The 21,039-nt window shown below is 40.2% G+C and overlaps 1 protein-coding gene across 1 annotated transcript in view; it reads right to left on the bottom strand.

Annotated features, from left to right (window-relative positions):
• PTPRD (protein tyrosine phosphatase receptor type D) overlaps positions 1–21,039 on the bottom strand; it is a gene marked incomplete at its 5' end in the record, with an annotated part of 289,668 nt that overhangs the window by 35,695 nt on the left and 232,934 nt on the right. The window contains 3 exons of the mRNA XM_080940162.1: positions 5,181–5,335; positions 5,765–5,884; positions 15,729–15,904. Of these exons, the coding sequence (XP_080796288.1) occupies positions 5,181–5,335; positions 5,765–5,884; positions 15,729–15,904 (451 nt within the window). The remainder of the gene's footprint in view (positions 1–5,180; positions 5,336–5,764; positions 5,885–15,728; positions 15,905–21,039) is intronic.

Genomic DNA, 21,039 nt, shown 5'->3' with positions numbered 1-21,039 from the left:
TGGACTTTTCTCACTTAGAGGACAAAGGGTTTGTTGAATGCCTGACCTGTATAGAAAAGTTTTAACAATGGCCATGTGATCTTAATGTGTCAATAGTGTTGGTGTTGGGATTTGCTCATCTTATAGTCATGACCCACCACACAGGGTGAAGTTTAAAGCAGAACACAGTCATTGTTATATCTGTAAAGGGTTATGTGTTTGCCAACTAAGGTGAATGTCTATTTTCAAACACAGCTTCTAATCACACATGGCTCAGAACTCTAGCTTACTTTTCTGAAGTTCCACACTATTGACAGTAGATACCATTCTATTGTAGTAAGATCAAATGATTATAAAACATCAGTAACTGTAAACATTTAGTCATATTTTTCTTGCTGTTGTTTGATTGTTTTGGCTGATCTGGAACTTACAAAATCTAGGCTGGCCTCACAGTCCAAAGGTCTACCTGCCTCTGCTGTGTGAGTACACTACCATGTCAGCCTTATTTTTTTTTTTTTTTAATGTGGCAATTGTCTGACTAATTTATACATTTACATGTATTATCTTATTGAATTTATAAATAATACTTGGAAGGAAATACTATTGACGAACATCCTTACAGATGCCCAACGAGAGCAGAAAACTTAAAATGAGAAGGCATAGATTCTCTTTCAGACTTTGCTTCCATCTTTTAATTTTCCAATTCTCAACCGCCCATCCTCCCAGAGCACTGACAGTGATTATGTTAACCTGTCAGATCAAATAAATGGCGGAGTGATAATCTTCAGATAACTGTATTCTTACATAAAATTGAGTCCACAGGGAGTGGAAATGACAAGTCTAGTCACCGTGGCAGGGACAGTAATGGTATAGACCTGATACATGAATGGGAAGTCAGCATCTTACACCACGGGCCTCATGGCTTTATGCCTATAGTGGTGTTCCACCAGAGCTGGAGAACTACTCCACTCCAAATGCTTTCTTCACTTTGACTTTCATACTTTTTGTGTGCAGGGAGGGGCAGGTGTTGGCAGAGGAGGAAGAGGGGAAACAATTCCCTTTAATGCTGTTGTTTGGTACAGTGATAACCTCTTATAAAATTACACAATCCATGTTGAGGACTCCACATCTTTCTTTGCCTCACTTTGCTCCTTATGTCATTTAAATGTGCAAGTTTTTTATGAGTTTTATCTGGAATAGTTTGCACATTAACAACAAGGTCTATGATCCCAAATTCTACATGGTTTAATTACTTACCCTCATCTTAAAAATGTTTGAGGGAAAAAAAAAACCCACGGAATTTGTATTCCATCCACCTTTTTATCTAGAGATGATGGTATTTTTTTTTTTTTTTTTTTTTTAGAAAATGGAAAAATCCTAGACTCTTCTTTCAGCTTGTAATCATCACAAAAACTATTACATTTGGCACGAATATGGTTTCTACCCAGAGAAAAGATTTGAATGGTTCATTAGGAAGAAGAAGGGAGTCTAGAATTGGTGGTTTTAAATGTATGAGACAAACTTTTCCAGCACTACTAGTATTTTTGGGTCACAGGATATTTTATATGCAATTTTTTGTAAGACTTTTGACCTTGAAAAGGCTGTTTTCCTCAGTATTCTGTTGGTTTTTAAGGACACACAGTCAATGCAGTAATAAGACCTAAGTAGTTTGGCTTTTTTTGTTGTTGTTGTTGTTGTTGTTATATGCCAAGTTGAAGACTAACATGAAGATTGGCTTTTAGAAATACTTTCAACACCAAATGTGATTTTTCTATGCATGTGTACATGCACACATACATTTTCATAAGCATGTGTAGAATACATGTAGGTGTGTAGAGTCCCAAGGACAATTCCAAAGTCATCTTCAGAAGTCCTATCGGCCTCCTTTGAGACATGGCCTCTCATCGGCTGGCCAGCAAGCTTGAGAGATCCTCCTGTTTCTGCACCCTCCCCTCTGGAAGTGCACCTTTGCACTACTAGGCACAGAATGGCCTGCCTCACATTCCAACCATTCACGTTGGCTATGGGAACTCAGCACATGTTCTCACACTCATAAGTCAAGCACTTGATCAAATGTGCTACCCATCAGGTGACTGGCTTGGTGGCCTATCTGTATATCTAAGATATTATTATTGTGTTTCTGGCCTTTTATTTATCGGTTTGGATCTAGATTCTGGATTGGATTAAGAATCTTAAGGATTTGCATGACCTTCCGGAGGTTTGCTTTATTAACCTTAAGACAGTTTCATTTAAGAGACATGTTCAGGGGTGTGGAACCATCTCCCTATATATTTGTTCAGTTTATATATATATATTATACATGCACATATATTATATACATATATGCACATACTTATATTGTCATTGCATATATGTGCATATATGAATGTATATAACAATGATATATAATACATAATATAGTGTGTATATACACACACATATATCCTGTGAAGAAAATATACTTTCCTGTTATCAAAATATCTAACCAAAGAGTATCATGGTGCAAAGTTTTACAATTGATTCAATGAAATTATAGTTTCATCTCAACTTAATACATTTGTAACAAGAACCAACTATACAAAGTTCTTATAATCTTTTTATACCAGAAGATAGAATTTATAGAAAATGCTCAGAATTTTAAAAATGACTTTTATGTCAGATAATCTTCTGAAACCAACTTTCTTTATACAGGGACATGAAAGTAAGGATACAAAGTTCAGACTTTGTCTTAAGGCACTTAAAACTCCAGTATGAAGTTCCATGTGTCCTTAATGGATTCCTTTTGAAACTTAAAAGCTTTCCAAGTTTCTATAAGCAGAGACAGCATGGTATAAACCAATATTCTCTATTTCAGGCCATTAAAAGGTTCACTATTACTAGGAAATATCTAGTAAAATCACAATAGTAAAAAAATATTAAAAATATTTGAAACGTAGTCTATTAAGTATCTGGATATGTTGGATATATGTTAACAACTGATTGTAAGATGTCATTGCAGCAATAGATCATCTCTTCTTGAAATACCTACAGTTTTATATATGCACTTGCACACACACACACACACACACACACACACACACACACACACTAATATGTTGATAATTTAACAATCTTACACTTTTGAATCATTTCATGCCATGACATTCCACCACTATGAGGATCTTACTGCTGGGAGTAGTGTTGCCATATTTATAAATAATGGAACAGAGATAAAGGGGAAGTCAATAAATCTGGCCAAAGCATAAAGCTGTTGAATAATGAGCATCCTTTCTCCAAGGACAGAGGCACTCCTTCTGAACGACAGCTATCTCTAGTACCCCGCCCTCTTCCTGCAGGTAGGGCGGTCAGACATTCATACACTCCCTGTTCCCTTCCTCTCCTCAGTCCTTCTTGACTCGCTAATGCCATCTTTCTAAACTTGTTTCAATAGCCAAGCATGGTGATTCTTTTCTAAGAATTATAAGCACTCTTTACTCGGTGGCTTTTCCCCCTTCACTTCCAGCCCACCCGTTACTAATAGAGTGGTATGTGAATATTGTGGCATCTCCACCATTCCCCCTGGTTCTGGTTGGTAAGTGTGCTGGAGGTAGTCGGAGTTATCCCTGGTTTTTCTCTATACAGAAGAACAGATCTGAGCATTAGAGAAACTCGGGCATTCAACTTTGTGATGGCTCCATGGTCATGGTGAACAGGCCCACTTGGTGACTTCATAACTGTGTCTTTCTGTATAGTGTTTAGTGCTTTCAGACAGGTTCAAAATGACTTTCCTGTGTTAGACTCTTACTAAAAAAAGGGAGTTTTATTTAAATGAGTTGACATGATGTTCACGGCTCCTTCATACAAACGTGCCGTCTCTGTTTGGTCTCAGTCATGACTCGGCCACAAACACTTTGCCCCCATTTTCTTACATCATTAAGTCAGAAAAACGGTGGCACAAATTTAGGGGGGGAAATGTAGTATTTCCCTAAACCAACAAAGTATTTATTAGTATTTTGAAGAGGGGCCACATTAGGCAGGTGGACCTAGGAAGACAAACTTGAGCTCTAGTTCTTTCCTTCTGCATTTACGTGGATTCTTGGGATTAAACTCAACTTGGATGGCAAGTGTGTCTACCCACAGAACCGGCTTGCCAGCCCCAAGATGGCATTATAATATAATACAAATCATAATATGATTGTTCAGTAGAAGCTTCCACTGCTTTCCCCCGATTTGTCATTGCTTTACATCTATAATTCTTCCCGTCCCCCTTTCCTTCAGTGAGTGCTGTGAGTTTGTGGTATGCTTCTCATTGGCACTAGGTCTGTGAGCGCAGCAGCATGTCTCTTTGGGGCCAGTCTCCTGCTTCCCCATCTAACAATATTTTGTGTACGCCCCACGTGATCTTTATAAAATCAAGTTTAGCTTGTGCCAACTAGGGTGCCACGTAACCAGCTTCAGTATTTGTTCAAGGCCTATAAAATGGTTTATACTGTGAGGCGCAGAGTATTCTCGGAAAGTAGCGAGCAGGAGATTAAGACCCGGCTTTCACTACAGAGATTTGTTCAAACAAATCAAAATGGTTTCATGTTTTCATAATCATGTAGAGAATGGCAACTGATATCCAGTCCTTAGAGGCCCTTCTGTGTGTGAAGGAGCTGGAACCAGGTAACAGGATATGGGCTGAGTGGTCATAACACCTACCCGTTTGTGCTCCTCTCAAATACAGTCGCTTCTCCATGACATGAAGAGTATGAAGGAGTTTCAAACTTATAAGGTGTCAGACACTAACACAAGTTCGTTCTATGACTGGCTTCTATCAGGTGCCATGGCATCCCATTGGAGAACTCTCCAGGCTATTGTTTAGCGGTCACAGTTGTCAGGTGAACAGGCAGGTCAGTTTTATAGGTTTTATTCTGTGGTTTTTGCCAGTAGCCCCATTTTGAGGGTTGATTATATTACACTATAATATGTAGCCTAAATTATACTATTAATTGATTGTTTATGTAGGTTGTCTTTCTATTATAAACCTCCACACTTTAATTTGATTCCCTTGTTCAGGTAGACATATTGACCTTTTTCTTTCTGTGTTTTTTTTTTTGTTTGTTTTGTTTTGTTTTGTTTTGTGTGTGTGTGTGTGTGTGTGTGTGTGTGTGTCTGTGTGTGTGTTTCTTCCCTCAGTCCTTTTGGCTGAACAGAAACCGAGTGTTCTCAACGGTCCTTACCTGCAGTGTACAACCATTGGTCCTGCATCAGGAGGATTGCAGGTTTTGACTCTTCGTAAGAAAGCTAGGAAAGGTGTGGGGTGCTCTGGAACGCCATGATCCGGCCAGGCGGTGAACTGGAACTGTCTCACTTCTCTCTTCTCACTCGAGCCGTTCTGTGTGACACAGGGACACTGGTTCAGACGCTGCCAACCTTAGCAGCTGGTGATGAGTACAACTCAAATATGTCTCCACTCTTTGCTCTTAGGAGACAGCCTAAGACACACGACCTGGAGACCCAAGCCCCGAGCTCTCCCTGAATGATCATTTTCTGCCCAGGCTGCAACCAACTGGAGTGCCTGTTTCTATTTACAGAGAGAATCAGCTCTTCCGTTTTGGGGGAACCTTTCTTCAGAGCACAAACTTGTCTCATAGTGACTGATAAAACACTGGTCCACGAGAAAGGGGACTTCATGATACGTTCTAGAATGATCTCACTCTTCCCTGTAGCCAGGGACCAAGATTTAAAGGAAAAGGCTTGAGGGATTTGAGTTTCTTTAGGTAATGGGAACAACAGGGCAAGGGGACAAAGACAAAAAGCAAACCTTATAAAGTGCAAACGTCCGGACACAGTATGTGGCAAGCTCCACTGTATCCAGCAGGGTCACCTGGACCAGCCCGTGAGTTTCTGTGCCTCTACTGGGCCAATACTGGTCACACTTCACCTAAAGAAAGAAGTGACACATTTAATGCAGATGCTCACCAACCCCTAGCTTCCTTTTGAGTTAATGTTGAAGGAAAACAGCTTTTCTACATTTCAGTTTATTTTGATTCTTTTTTTTTCTGGCGTGCCTTCTTGTTATATCCCCAAATATGTAAATTACTGCTCTGATGCCAATATAAACCACATTTACAAACAAACAAACAAAAAAACCAAACAAACAAAAAAACTGGTAGAAATATTAAGCGCTATCAGATTCAATTTTCTGGGAGAAAAAATAAGTTGCAGCTTGCTGCTGAATAAAATAGGGTTAGAGATATTTGAAATTTTAGAGTACACGGGAAAAACACAATGATTCACATCAGGAAGATTGTATTTAGACATTTAAGATACATGGCTAGATAGCATCCATCCGTCAAGGTTTAACAGGCACACACAATTCCACAATGCTCTTGCGCAATTTACAAATATACTTGGTTAAAGAAAAGTAGAAATAATTTGAAAAATCTATCAAAGTGTAAGACGAAACATGAGTGTAACTTAAAATACAAGATAAATGGTGTTTGTATGCAAAACAAATGAAATCTCTGGCATCTATTGCAACAATCTGTCTGCTCCTTAAGTATGGTTTTGGAGAGTTATTATAGCAGTGTGGTTTACGCAGCATGATTCATTCGTTTAAGATAAATGACCCACTGTTTCCATGTAAGAACTACTCAACCCAATTAGTTTAGATGTGACAAGGAATAATTCCAACGCTGCACCTCTGGTATACGGCCTGTACCCACAGTGCAGCCAAAAGCATAATCAAAACGACAGAGGCATGATATTTTCTGGCTAGGTCATAGGTCAGGTCATAGGTCAGGTCACAGGTCATAAAGGTTTTCCCCATTCTCCCATGGAGGGAAGAAGTGTGGAAGGTACAAGTTCACTGTAACCAGAGGGAATAGGTCTCTGTGAGCAAAGGAGGGACACTGGTGCACATTAGGAAGCACGTCCTTCGTTTGAGAAGGGAAGAAGAGAAAGTATGCCAGAGATCTGCGGTCTAGTAAACCTAACTACTGTATAACTTATTCACTTTGCAGCTTAATGAAATACTGGCAAATGTGTCTGTCCTTTGGTTTGCATTTGGTCTCTGTCTTCTGGTACTGAGGCTGTTTTGACATAGATAACAGATCTTCTATAAAAGGGGAAGTTTTCACCCACTAGAGAATGTCACTGAGAAGAAACAGTAGGAAGACGCCAGACTTCATATCTATTAGCATGTAGAAACCGAATTTACAAGGTTTGAGTCCATTGCCTTTTTCTCAACTATGAGACCACACAAAATCGCATCTTTTCCTGAACAAGCAAAACAATAGGGGTTCAAATCAGATTTTTAAAAAATGAGTTGCAATACTATTGAAATACTTTATATGTTCTCTACATTCATTAACTGGTGCTTTGAATTTCTATCTTAGGTTGCAACTCCAAGGCAAATATCAAAGCACATAAGAAAGTTAGTTTTTCAAGGACAATACTGATAAGCATAGGTTATCTATGTGGTTATCTTCAGTGAAATGCAAAGTGAGTAGTATCAAGTCATCAGACACTAATACTCTTACAGTTTCTCATACTGACAATCATAAAGCTAAAACATATTCCATAGAAAATGGAAATTATGTGTCATAAAACAGGTTGCCAGTTCATGAAGCACTCTACAACTTTCTGGATCATGTGTCAAGACTTAAAAGTTGCTCTTTTAGTGTTTATGTATTCGCTAGGTACTGATGCAGAGGGCTTGCTATGAGCTTTCCCAGTAACTTTTATCCTTAAACAAGATAGTCACTATAGCTTAGGTTCAGGTCCTTTGTTATAGTTAAACAATCATTCTGTGATATCAAGTACTACTCAGGTATTAACTTTTCCCACATGAGCTGTTGGCATCTTTGCATATTGATCTCATGACTAATAACTCCCATGAAGCAGGTGGGTGTCCAAGTAGCTGAATAGTTAACTCTGCCTCTGATCTGCTCGTAGTATTTGAACCAGCTACGTCCAAGTACCAGAGTTACCAAGAAGTTCTATTAGCTAGCTGAGTAATTCTATTTAGAAATAGTTTCTGTAGGCCAGCCAACAGACATGTGACTACAAAGCTGAGCATAAACTGCTTCACCCATGCTGGACTCATACTGACAGAAAATACAAAAACCACAAAGGTTGTACTGGCTGGTTTTGTGTCAACTTGACACAAGCTGGAGATATTACAGAGAAAGGAGCCTCAGTTGAGGAAATGTCTCCATGAGATCCAGCTGTAAGGCGTTTTTTTCAACTAGTGATGAAGGAGGAAGGGCCCTCTGTGGATGGTTCCATACCTTGGCTGTTAGAACTGTGTTCTTTAAGAAAGCAGGCTGAGCAGGCCAGGGGAAGCAAGCCAGTAAGCAACATCCCTCTGACCTCTGTATAAACTTCTACTTCCTGACCTGCTTGAGCTCCAGTCCTGACTTCCTCTGGTGATGACCAGCAATGATTTCCTTTGGTGATGAACAGCAATGTGGAAGTGTAAGCTGAATAAACCCTTTTCTCCCCAACTTTCTTCTTGGTCATGATGTTTTGTGCAGGAACAGAAACCCTGGCAAAGACAAATGTACTACTGTGCTGGGAATACTGGACAGCAAGGAGATTCCTTTACAATGCATAAAAACTAAGTAACCTAACCCTTCTTGAGAAGATTAGACATGAACGTGGGGACAGGGAGGTTTACTCTGTCGGTAGACACCGTTACATCTGCTTCTCCAGGGCAGATTCTTGTATGCATTTTTCTTGTTTCTAAATGGCTTTAAGCTGACGCCGGGCACTGCAAACAAAAAATGGCTAGGGAAAGGAAGGAGGAAATTTGGTAAGCTAACCAGTATCCAAGAGTTGCTCAGATTCTCTCTCTCTTTTATCTGACACCGCCACTAGAACACCAAGAGTGTGGAACTTGCTAGATAATGCCCCAGACATCTGTCAGGTTGCCAACACAGGCTTCACACCTTTTGTTGCCAGTGTCCCATTTACATCAACTATCCAGTTCGTTCAGAGCAATCCCATACATCAAGCAGACTCCAGAGGCAATGTCTGTGCTGCTGTTCCTAAAGTTGCTTAAGGGGGGGAAAAGCACTTTCTGTTCACTTAGATAGGCAGGGTTTGGGCTACGGTTTGAGAAATTAAATGTTCAAGGCCTTTGGCGCTTCCAGTTCTATCTGGAAGAAGACACAGACCTGGCATTTGGAAAGCATTTGCTCTCCATTAAACTCACTGAACCTTGACAACCAGAGGAGCCAAGAATTAGTCTGCCACTGGCCACGGCTAGGCCTTCCAGAACCGATAACAACGACAAAAACAATAACAGCGCCATTTATAATCTTCGGTGTGATCCTGTCAGATTTTAACTCCAGAGAGAACTTCAAGTTCGGAAAACAAGCTCAAGGTTTGTTTTTCAAAAGAGAAGAAAAATTTTGACCAGGATGTGCTTGTTTGCTTGTTTTAACTGTTTCTTGCTCTCAACTGCTCTTAAAGCCACAAAACTAAATGTGAATGTCTCCATCTCACTAAATATCAAGCTTTGGTGTTTAATTCCCTGAAATATTGGCTAATGGAGGAATGAATAACAGTGCAGTCTCTTATGCCTTCACAGTGTCTGATTTCCACTCATTACCACACACGAAAATATAGTGTTAAGAGGATTTTTGTTTTCTCTGACCTAATCAACAACCCAAATCAGTTGCAGAAAACATTTTATCTGGACTAATAATGGGCATCACCAAATGACTCTATGTGTGACAATGGAAAATAGAATTTTGATATTTTGAAATTATAGGCCTCCTTACTTCTAGGACTACATTTTAAAAACTAATTGATAATCCAACTCATGTGTTGATTGTCACAATTTCTCTCCCTATTTCTAACATCTGTGGCATTAACTAACATCGTGATAACTCTACCTAAGTCATTTCCCACTTTGAGGCTTGAATGACAGTATCAACACCAAGAGTCTCGACTCTCTGCAAAGAGTCAAGGCTGCGTGCTGAGACCAAGGGTAAGACGGAGATCCTCTGAGCCTCTTCACAGATACATTCACGGTATGGTAGACACATAGATACAGTGTCTAACGTTCAGGAAGTCTGCCCAGGCATTTTCTAAGCAGACTTCTTCAGTCCCTGTCTTATCTACTTCGAGATGGTAGATAAAATAGAAGACAACCAGCCCAAGACTGAGGAGGGAAGAAGTTAAAATGTAGACAATCCTCCAGGGAATAAGGGTGTTTCCTGAGCCAGGAATCACCTTGGCCCATCATACCTTGGAGAATGATTCTTTGGGAGAGGCTACAAGTTGTACATGCAGTCACCCACAAATAACACCCTGGAGTGAAAAGGCCAGCTGCATATGTTTTCCTATAACACTGTTTCACTTTTTCCACAGATTTTCTTCCCTCCATGTGGTTGCCCAGACCGATGCTTGTTCTTATTGGCATAATATGAAACGTGGAAACAATTAGAAACCACATTCTCGGGCAGGGAAATGATGTGCTACAGAATCAACGAGCTATGCAGAACTCGAGAGGACTTGGCAGTTCCAGTGGAAACCGAAGGAAAACTCACCCACAGTATCTTTTATCACAGCACATTCTACCGTGGTTTTAAGCTGAGCTGTGTATTTAAAGCAGCTATCCTATTTTATCTTTTAAAAAAAGAAAACCCAGAATTTAGTCTTCCTGTTTGTTTCTTGACTTACCAGAGTAAAACGCCAAAAAAAAAAAAAAAAAAAAAAAAAAAAAAAAAAAAGTCAATTTACAACTTCGGTTTGGTATGAAGGTTAGTTTTAATCGTCAGCCACAACCTAGGATCAGTTGTGAATAAAATGTCAGTGAGGGCTTTTCTGGATCAGGTTCCTTTGGGTATGTCTGTGGGGGATCATTAGACGAATTGAGGTAGGAAGGCCCACAAGTTTCCCTAGAGAGGCAGGAGATCCTGAGTTGTGGAAGAGTAGGAACGTGAGGATGTGGATGTACCCAGCTTTTGACTCTCAGTATAATGCACGTGGTGCTTCAAATCAACATTCAGGTAACGACAGACAGCGACCTGGAGCTTTAAGCTGAACTGAACAGTCTTCACTAAGTTTCTTTAGGAACTGAAGTAAAGACAAAGCGCTCAAACACATAAAGACCCTGATGGATGTGTAGGATTCTGCCAATACCACAACTGTCTGAGAGTGAGCAGAGTCCAAAAATCAAAGAACTTGCATTTTTAACTCAGATACCAGACGGTTCCAATCTTTTGTAAGCACTGCTTTGGCTTGTTCAGTGCTAAGGGCTATCAGCTTCTTAGCAAAAGGCCAATGAGATTTTCAGCACAAACAATTGAGCATAGCTTTTGTCTCAGGAACAGGCCCTGACATTGAAGGTCACAGTACTATTGGTAAACCTCAAGCTCCAGTGAAAATGAACCCAGACAGAGACAAAACAGAAAGCTGGAAAACAGATCAGTTCCAGTAAGAAATGTGATACAGTGGGAACACAAACAGAAATGTGGCCCATATTATCTTTAGTGGCAACCACTAGTACATGCTTGGATTACTGATGGTTTTCATTCTGTATCAGCCTACCATGATGATGCATGAAAGCAACAAACAGAGAAATGTCCCCTGATGCTCTATTTGCAGAATTAATACATTTATTCTGTTAAGGTCTGGGAAGCCTGCTCTGAGGAAAAGCTAGGACAAAAGTCTAGCTCTGTCTCTGAGAAGACTTCAGAGACGAGCCACCAGGTATAGTGACTGGAAATCCGCAAGGGCAGCAGCTCTATGAGGTCCTTCACGCTTCACGGCTAACAACAGAGGAACAAATTCATTTCATTTGGCAACAAAATGTGGTGTTTAGAAGCCAGCCTTGAAGCAACATTGTTAAGAAAACAACCCTCTACTAAACTATAATGGAGGCTTTCGACGCACTTCACCCCGAAAGTGTTTTCTATAACAAGATCTGGAGCTACATTGTTGCACATAATCCAACCCAAGGAGACTAGAGGGCCCAGGTGATGTGCTAGCTTCGGAGTGCCTATTAGGAAAAAGACTAAAGTTGAGATCTAGGCCGAGATATTTGACTGCAAAGTCTGTCTGCTTTCAGCTGCCATTCAGACAACTTCTCTTGTGATGGTGATATTCCATATGTAGTGGTATAATGTCTCCCCCATCCTTTTAATTCCTGGATTCCTGGCACAAAGGCTTCAGTCAATAAGTATTCTCATTTACAAAGTATTAACGAGCGGGACAGAAACATGGGGTGTAGTGACAGGGACATGAAAAGGGAGAAGAGCACCATTGCTCAGGAGGCAGGTTGAGATCGGTCATTTGCTAAGAGTCAAGGATCACAGACTATTTTGAAGCTTGCCAACATCAAGACAATAGTCTTTTATATACGGCTATTTCGCCTTAGAATGTTAAAGAGCTGTGTAAGGACTAACTAAGCCCATGTGTCTCTTCGTTCCCAGCCGGAAAGGCAGAGTTTTCTAGGAATCTTACCAGAAACTCCATTACAGCAAAGGATGCATACTAATCTCTTTGCACATCCTTTATGACGTATGGTTTTATCATACCAGATTACAGTCCGATCTCAAAGACCTCCAGAGCTACCCTAATAATCTCACTTAATAGAAAGAAGAAGAAAGACTCCTATCAACCATTTGAAATGCAACTTTAAAGGCCACCAAAACGGCATAGGTGGGTAGTCAAGAACTAGTTATTCTAGGCCCTTCAGAAGCTTACACCCATGCTGGAGTATGTGGCCTATTAGCCCTTGTTCAACTGTAGTGTGATGAATATAAACGGGACTCCAAGACTTTGTATAATAATGGGTCATTCTAGAACCAAGCTAGCTCAATATTTGCTTTTAGGTTGGATGTTTGAAAAAAAGAAGCCCCTTGAGTTCTCAGGGCAAACACAAAGCCTAACCTAAAATAGGCTTTGTATGTATGTATAAATATTCCTAAAGTATGGAGCTATACATCTCTGTAGAAACTGAGCACTATTCGTGATATTGTTTTATAATAAATGAGTCCTACGCACATTCTCGTTTGAGAGACTGGGAATGCATTCATTCCTTGTCCTTCCTGTTTCTGTAGATGAAAGAGCAACTGGGCTGAGGAAGGTGAAAGAGGAAGGTAAGAGGAGGAGGATGGACAGACAGATGCGATCTTCTGAGCTACCAGCATTCTGGTAGATCTCTGTCATGGCGCCAGGTCCTTCCTCTGCAATGTGGAGAATGGAAGAACAAAGAGCTGTGGATGTTGGGGTCAGGACTCATCTGTCTTGTCAGATGGATGATGACTGAGTCTGCCCAGCTGCCTACTGGCTAATGCAGGTCATCATAAGCCTGGGAACATGCTGAACAACCGCAGAATGGAAAAAAATTCACAGGACAGCAATTTAATTGACCTCCTTAGGCCATTTAACAAAGCAGGCCGCCAAACTCGCAAGAGCAAAGAGTAATTAATGAAGGGGGCAAACAAAGGTTCATTTAGTAACTTCCAAATAAGTTCCTCTGTCTGAAGGGGAAAGAAAGGTAGTCTGCAACAAAAAGATAAACTGCAGGTATTTAAGTCACAATGCCTTCTGCCAGGAACTGCTCATTACCATCAGATGTCGCAGCCGGCAGTGGGGCCAGTAAGAACTAACTTTATTATTAGAAGCAATTAGGAAGAAAGGGGGGCAGAATTTCATTTGGTTATTTCAAAACAAGTTTCTGTGCATAGTTTAATGAAGGCCTGCAGTGTCAAGATAAAATGTATGTTTTACTGAAAACAGCTTTCAAAAGTGACTGGGTGTTACCAGCTGGTTTCGCCAGGCAGAGCAGAGCTGGCGGGTGAGATTTACATGCATGCTGTAACAGAAAAGTTCAGCTGTCTTGGTTTCTTAGGCATGTCATATATAGTATGACCCGATGATAAAGGATGCGTGTTGTGAGACCAGAAAGTTGGTCTTCAATTTCTCTCTCTGGTAGTTTCCTGGGCCCCCATTTTATTCACGGGAAAAGCAAAGTTTACAGGAGCAATCAGTTTTTATAAAATCATTTACATAAAATGGGTTTTAATTAAATGTCGGTCCACCGAATAAGTTGGATATTATAATTACAAACTCATATATTTAAGAATCATTTCGGTTGGGATGACATGGGGGTTTGGATATATTTATATGCTTACTGGCTTTTGCATGTAAAATGTAAGGCAAACTGCTTTCCAAGCCATGGACATTTCTACATCCATTTCTATGGAAATCAGGTATTTGCAATGATCACACAAATTTTTAAGTTTGGATAATGCAGCCCCACAATTCTCACTTTCAAGGTGGCAGTATAGCTTTCTAGGAGTTTCCTAAATTCGAATTCTTACCTTATGCATTATCTGGACAACCTTAGGCTCTCACGCCCTTGATACAGTTAGGCTGAGGACACTGCTGTGCATTGGCCTTGGAAGAACACATAAGAATTCCATTTGTCTCTTACGTGGGGAACTGGTTTTCAGCCTCTAAGCACACTTGAAGGCAGAGAAAGTGACCCTTTACCTGAGGTGTCACAGTAAGCATGAATGTCCTCATGTTTCAATGACAATATCTAAATACCTATTTGTTAAATTTCTAAGGTTAAAACTTGAATTTCACCAGCAACGTATGGAATTGGCTGATTCATTAGAGAATATGGCATGCTGCTATGTGCCATGGTTTAGATTTCCAAACCAACCATATTGAACTAATGTGCATTGGACTGTAATATTGGACCCATATGGTAACTAAAAGTCTGTTCTTAGACTGTAACAAGAAATGACTTGTTATTAAAATCTATTCATTTTGGAAAAGCTTAAATTAGCAAAATTCCCTCCACACATTTCTCTCTCTCTCTCTCTCAGAGAGAGAGAGAGAGAGAGAGAGAGAGAGAGAGAGAGAGCCATGTTTTACACTGAATCATTTTCTGGCTATCCTGAGTTGATTTGGATGATTTAACTATGCGTCCTTTTTAGGAGTTTTAGAGTTTATATGCAGATTATTAGAAAGATAAAGGTGAAAAGGTGAGCATTCTATATAAGTAGAAATTTCCATGAGTTCCTGTTCATAGCTAATATTCATTTTCTCTAAACAAATTGGTCATCTCCTCAGATATCACTTTCACTTTCTCTGCAGAAACCATGACTATTGTAACTCATGAGAATTCCCTTGTGCAAAAAGGTTGACAAGCTTTCTTTTTGTTTGTTTATCAGGAGAGGATCGATTTACGAAGCTCTGGCTCCTTTGCTATCAAACGCTGTGTTCTCTGTCAGCCTCCTAGATGCTGTGTTAATGGGCCCGAGAAAGCATGATCAACTTTTCCCAAAGGAGTTTTGAATTCCTTAAATTCTTGGTGTGTGTCTTTAAGTTCCCTGTCGTGAGTTTTACCTAGGTAAAGCTCATTGGTGAACATCTTGAAGAAGTGGTAGATTGGGGGGTGCTGGTGAAAACAGCCCCTTGATCTTTCCTACTTATGTATCTAAGCATTTGTTTCTTTTCTTAGTTCAGTGTCAGACAGGGTACAGGGAAGCTTGGGCAGAGCGGGGCATTTTCAAACTTGGTTCTTCTTGGCGAGATCCTTGATGTAGGATGTGCAGAATTTGTTTGATAGAAAGGATGGGTGGAAGAGTTTTGAAAAATAGTTCAATCAGAGTTTTTGACAACCATTTCAAATGACTGAGTGTTAAAAAGTGCTTCCCGGGGGGGGGGGGTGGCTTCCCAAGAGAATGAAGTACACAACGTAAAGTTGATGGAAGTGTGGGAGGGGGGTTGAGGAAGTTGACAGCCATCCTTACCCTCGACCTTTCTTCTAGCTTTGTCATCATGACAACTGTGGCACTTCGCTGCTCCCATATCATTCTCCAAAAGTCTCCGAACGTTTCAGGAAGAGATCCCTGTGTTGCAATATAGGCATTTTGTTTCCTATAGCCATCGATGTAGTTGGCATTCACATAGTCACTTCCAGGGATTCCTGTAAAACAAGAAGTATTATTCAGCCAGAAGGCAAAACTCACAAGAGAAAACAGTCTGGCTCAGGTTTATCAGGGATGCTTTGCTTTATTTTATATCCTGCTTGAGAAATTCCATTATATTTTAGTTTGGATTTTTAGGAGGAATAAGAATATCTTCTACCATGACGTCATATTAAATACGCAGCACCCATGGTATTGTGTCCTCATGATACGATCAAACCGCCAAATCAATTAAAGTAAAAGAGATGCCCATAGGATTTATATTTTGTCCCAGGGTCTCTGCCCACTTAGATGAGTAATAAGTCATTTGCAAATGTCAAAAATGAATCTGGTCACAGTTTTTCCTTCTTATTCCCCAACCCTCAATTTTCAGACAGAAACTAAATATAAAAATGCATGAGTTTTGAATATACCATATAAGGTGGACTATTTTGACAGCAAGTTTATTGAAAGCTTAGCCCTGATATAACATATAAATTCATTCAGAATGCTGTCTGCTAATTCCTGCCTTTCAAAAACTGGAGAAAAGAAAGGCTAAGCCAGCCAAGTTGGTGAAGGAAGTCAAGTGCAAACATAAGCTTTCTCTCTATTATCCCCGGGTCTGGACCTCTAGAAAGAAGTATCTCTCATTTAACACTCTCAGGACTATAGCACAGGGGCCACCTCTGGCTGAAGGCTGACTGGATTGTCTTCACTTTTGTCCCTTCTATTATGTCGCACGACAGCAGTAATGGCGAGGAGGAAAACTAATCGCAAGTACGGTGACTTCTGCAGCCCAATGGTGACTTCCCATTTCATGTTAAGCAAAATCTCAAGGCTTATCTATTTATCTGCTCTGTACTTTTCTAATCTCATTTCATTCTGTTCAGCTCTTCCTCCCTCGGCACTGGCCTGCTTCCATTGGTCGAAAATGTTCTCTTTTGCATATATCCCAGCATATACTCTACCTTCTCCGAAGTGCGCTCCACCCATACCTGTCTCAGTTACCAGAACTCAGGGCACATTTGGTGCTTCTTGATACTACTATCCATTACAGGTTGTAATACTAAACTGGCTCATTGCCGATGTGGCCACAATTTCATATCTCTCCTATTGTCCTTTGGCAATATCCCTGATCAAAAGAATGCATAATTTGGCCGCTTCCAATATTTATTAAAGAGGAAAGATGTTCTTTAATGTGACTTTCTGACTTAAAGTCTAATTCTCTGTTATTGTAATACCTTAAGAGAGATAAAAGCCAATTTGTGTTTCCTCCAAGGGCAGTGACCAAAGTGACCAAGAAAATCAATGCGATTCTATAGAAAAGAAATTCATGTTGTAGACGCACAGGTGGGGGGTGGGAATTGAGGAGAAGAAGCTACCCAAGAGCATCTGAAGGGCTGAATTTACTGTGTTGAGACACACCTTTAATTCTCAAGGATGTTAACTCCAGATGGAGGAATTGTGTCTCTGCTACAATGACTCGTTTCCAAATAATCAGAATCAAAAGAGTAGTATGTAGGCTTCCCAGAGAGATGGTAAGTTGCCCGTCCTTCGAGAGAAAGGCTTCACAGGGATATCGGTATCTGATGCAAGGAAACACTAGAACACATGCATCGTCCCTTCTGGCACTGGGAGATATGTGCCCTGGAGTTAAATATTTTTGTTTCTTTACATTGGAACATGTGCTGCCCAGCTAAAAATGGTATAGTTCCCCGATTGCCAGTTTCAATTCCTTTGACTGCTTTCGGATTCCGGTTCTGTAACTGATCCTCCCAAGAGGAATAATGAAACTCAGATGGGAGTCACAGCACCCTGAGATGAAAACGCGGACACAGGACACCACCACCGTCAGGTGGAAAGTCTTTTGAGCAGAAACTGAAACACGGTTGGTTGGAGAATTATTCATCTATTTCAGCCACTCAAGAAACAGTTTGAGCTCTGGCAGCTCATGACTGATAAAGACCCCGACCTTCCCCAATAGCACATTCCTGTGGATACAAAGGAAAGCCTAAACACAGCCCTCTGACGGCAGCCACATGGACTTGCCCAGTTTTACTAAGGCATTATAAAATAAATTGTTATTTTTTTAATGAGTAGTAAAATGTTGGGGAGGTGAACGGTTAACGAATAATGACCGCACTTCTAAGAGATAAAATGAATAAACCATTTCTGTCAGGAGATTACCAAGTGATAGAGTTCAACTCCAAGTGCACTATACATTTAGCTCCTGATGTTTTGGAAGAGGGAAAACCAAAAAATAAAATAATGCAGTATCCAGGAATGCCAATCATCAAGCTGCTGCCCTGAAAATAATGCCAAGGTGCTGCTTCTGTGTTGGCATTGTCAGTGGAGGGGGTGGTTTTCAGAACAAATGCCTATTTTCCCATGATCCTCTTACACACACTGGCACAATGCCAGGTCAGGCATGATCTCTCAGCGCTGCAGTGTGAAGATGCTAGGGATGTAGTCCCTGCAGATCTGGTATCTACCCTGTCCTGTATCGATCACTGGTTCAGGAAGTGCACAAAATTAGAAAAGACTGCAGAAAGGGGGATTCCTTGTCCTTCTAAAACTATTAAACCCAGAATGGACGCTACATTTAATGCCAGTCCGTTCCAAGACTGAGATCTTGGTGTTCGGTATGAGGCATTTAGGAATGTTTTCCAACCATTTCTGGGAAAATGTATGCTCTAATGGTTTTCAGAACTTTGGGTGCCATGAAACATCTTAGAGACTGATAGTATGCGTGTGCTGGGACGCAAGATCTGTGAAATTCACTCATATTGGCGTTGATCTTCTTCAAGGAATACTTATCAGTTCATCTAGTCTGTGATGCCTTATTTTGAAAAAAAGCCAGCAGGTGCTATAGAAGTGGTCATCGAAGTGCAAGTACGTATGTAAGTGTGTGAGAACAAACTTGCTCTGGGGGCTCTGGGGATACAGATCTGATTTAAAATGCAGGAATGAAAGAAGAGGGAATTATGACAAAGTAGCAGACTGCTTCCTTGTTTATTTGTGTGGAGTCAGGCAGACCTTTCAGAAATGTAAAATTAGTGCTTGTCATTGGGCGTTTGTCTGTTTGCTTTCTGTTGGTTTATGGCATAGACAGGAGTTGTTAATATAGCATGACCCTGAGTTCTTAATCATGTGTTAGTCTCCAGTAAAATTCCAGAGACAGGACAGAATTTTGGAAGTAGAACAGATTGTCCTTGCAATGAATTTTTATTTATTATTTGATTTCCTTAAAAAAACAAAAACAAAAACAAAAAAACAGCCGGGCTGGCCTTGAACTCACAAAGATGCACCTTCTACCCCCAGGACTGAAGTTGTATACCACCACATCATCTGGCTCAGAATTGGCTATTTCTAGTGTAGTTCATTCATGACCAGCTTAGCTCAATGACACTTTTTTTTTCTATTGTTCTAGTGAGTTTTATAAGATAAGTAGAATTTTAGGTTTTCTTACATATGTTCTCTAATTAGCAAAATAGTCAATTATGTAAGCAGTTACAGTACCAAATGACTATTTCATTTTGGTCAAATGCATAGGAAAACTAAGCCTAGATCTCAGCTCTACGTATGTCCACATGTATGTACAAACCTGTGTAAAACTAAACCTCATCAAAGACCAGATTCCTTCTAGTGGTACACTGGTCGCTTGCGTATTCATGCCCAGGATTAATCCCATACACTCTGAGCTCACTATAACTAGAGAAGTGAAGTTAAGACTTAACCAAAGGAGATAGTGCTGAAGAGAGCTCAGTGGTTAAGAGCTGGCTATTCCTCCAGAGGACATGGTCCAGTTCTCAGTCCCATGTGGCAGCTCATAACTACTTGTAACTCCTGGTCTAGGGAATCTCACACCTTCCCTGTTGGACCTTCTGAGAGCATCGGGCACACATGTAGATGATAATACCCAAATACATAAAATTTAATAGTAAAATAAATAAAACAGGGAGGGAATCGTTGGACAGAGCTATACTATTTTGTTCTTTAGGTCCCTCAGCTGACAAGAACCTGTTCAATCAGAATGGGGCCATTGTTAGCTTCTCATTTTATTCATTCGTATTTTCTGGTTACAGTTCAAGGTAGAAATACCAAAGTTCAGCATGGACTCTGGATCTCATGTTTTTTTTTTTTTTTTTTTTTTTTTTTTTTTGAGACAAGATCTCACTGTATAGCGCTCATGGAGGTCTGCCTGCCTATGCCTCCCTATTCCTAGCATTAGAGGTATGTGCCTAACTACACCCAGCTTCTGTTTTATTGAAATTCTTCCAAGCTTTGGAGAGTCAGCTGTGAGGTCAAATCTAATGACAGTAGCCCCTAAGAACAAAAGGATAGCACTTCATAGCATTGTTTTTGCATGTGCTTGAACATGAACACAACAGGAAAGGAGCAATGTGATTTGAAAGAATATTGGGCCAGGCAATTAATGACTTAGAAACGATTTATAACCTTGAAAGTATATTCCAATGTCAAGGAATATTTCACCTGAGCTGTTTTGTCATGGCAGGGTTAACATAAACTCTTTCTTCCCTACTAATTTGAGCAGGAGTAATTAGGCTGTAGGCCCAGACAACAACAAAACCCATTTAGTTTACTGTGGATTTTTTTTTTTTTTTTTTTTTGATCAGAAGATAATTTAACTTGAACAGATTCGCCCATGTTTAAAGAGTATTTGTAATTACAAATGGTCAATAATTAGCCTTTCGTGCACTGAAGGTGTATGAAAAAGCAGTTCATGAACTGTTTTTGTCAACACAGAGTCAAGTATACACAAGAGGAATGTGCACCCTTAGGTAGCACATCCTGAAGGGAAAACCCTATGTGTAGTTTAGAATCTTGGGACAATACTAAGTACTTACTTAGTATTTAAGGAACTTCATCAGGGACCAACTACTCAGCCAATCTCTGTCTAGACTTTTGGCAGCTTATCTGCTAAACCAAGGTGCACTGGACGAATTGATTTCCACAGGTTCTTCTGAGCTCTAAAATGGGATGGCTCTATGGTATTCTTAACTTTCTCAGATTCACCCATTTCTCCAAAGTCATTTTAAGAGAAACAGAATGGCTCATTCCCTTAGCTTTAGCAGCGATGCGCTCTAATGCACCTGCAAGCTGACTCCCACTGCTTCTAGCATGCTGAGACAAG

This window comes from Micromys minutus (assembly GCF_963924665.1).
Source record: "Micromys minutus genome assembly, chromosome: 28".
Lineage (NCBI taxonomy): Eukaryota > Metazoa > Chordata > Mammalia > Rodentia > Muridae > Micromys > Micromys minutus.
This window is presented reverse-complemented; position numbering and strand designations above follow the sequence as displayed.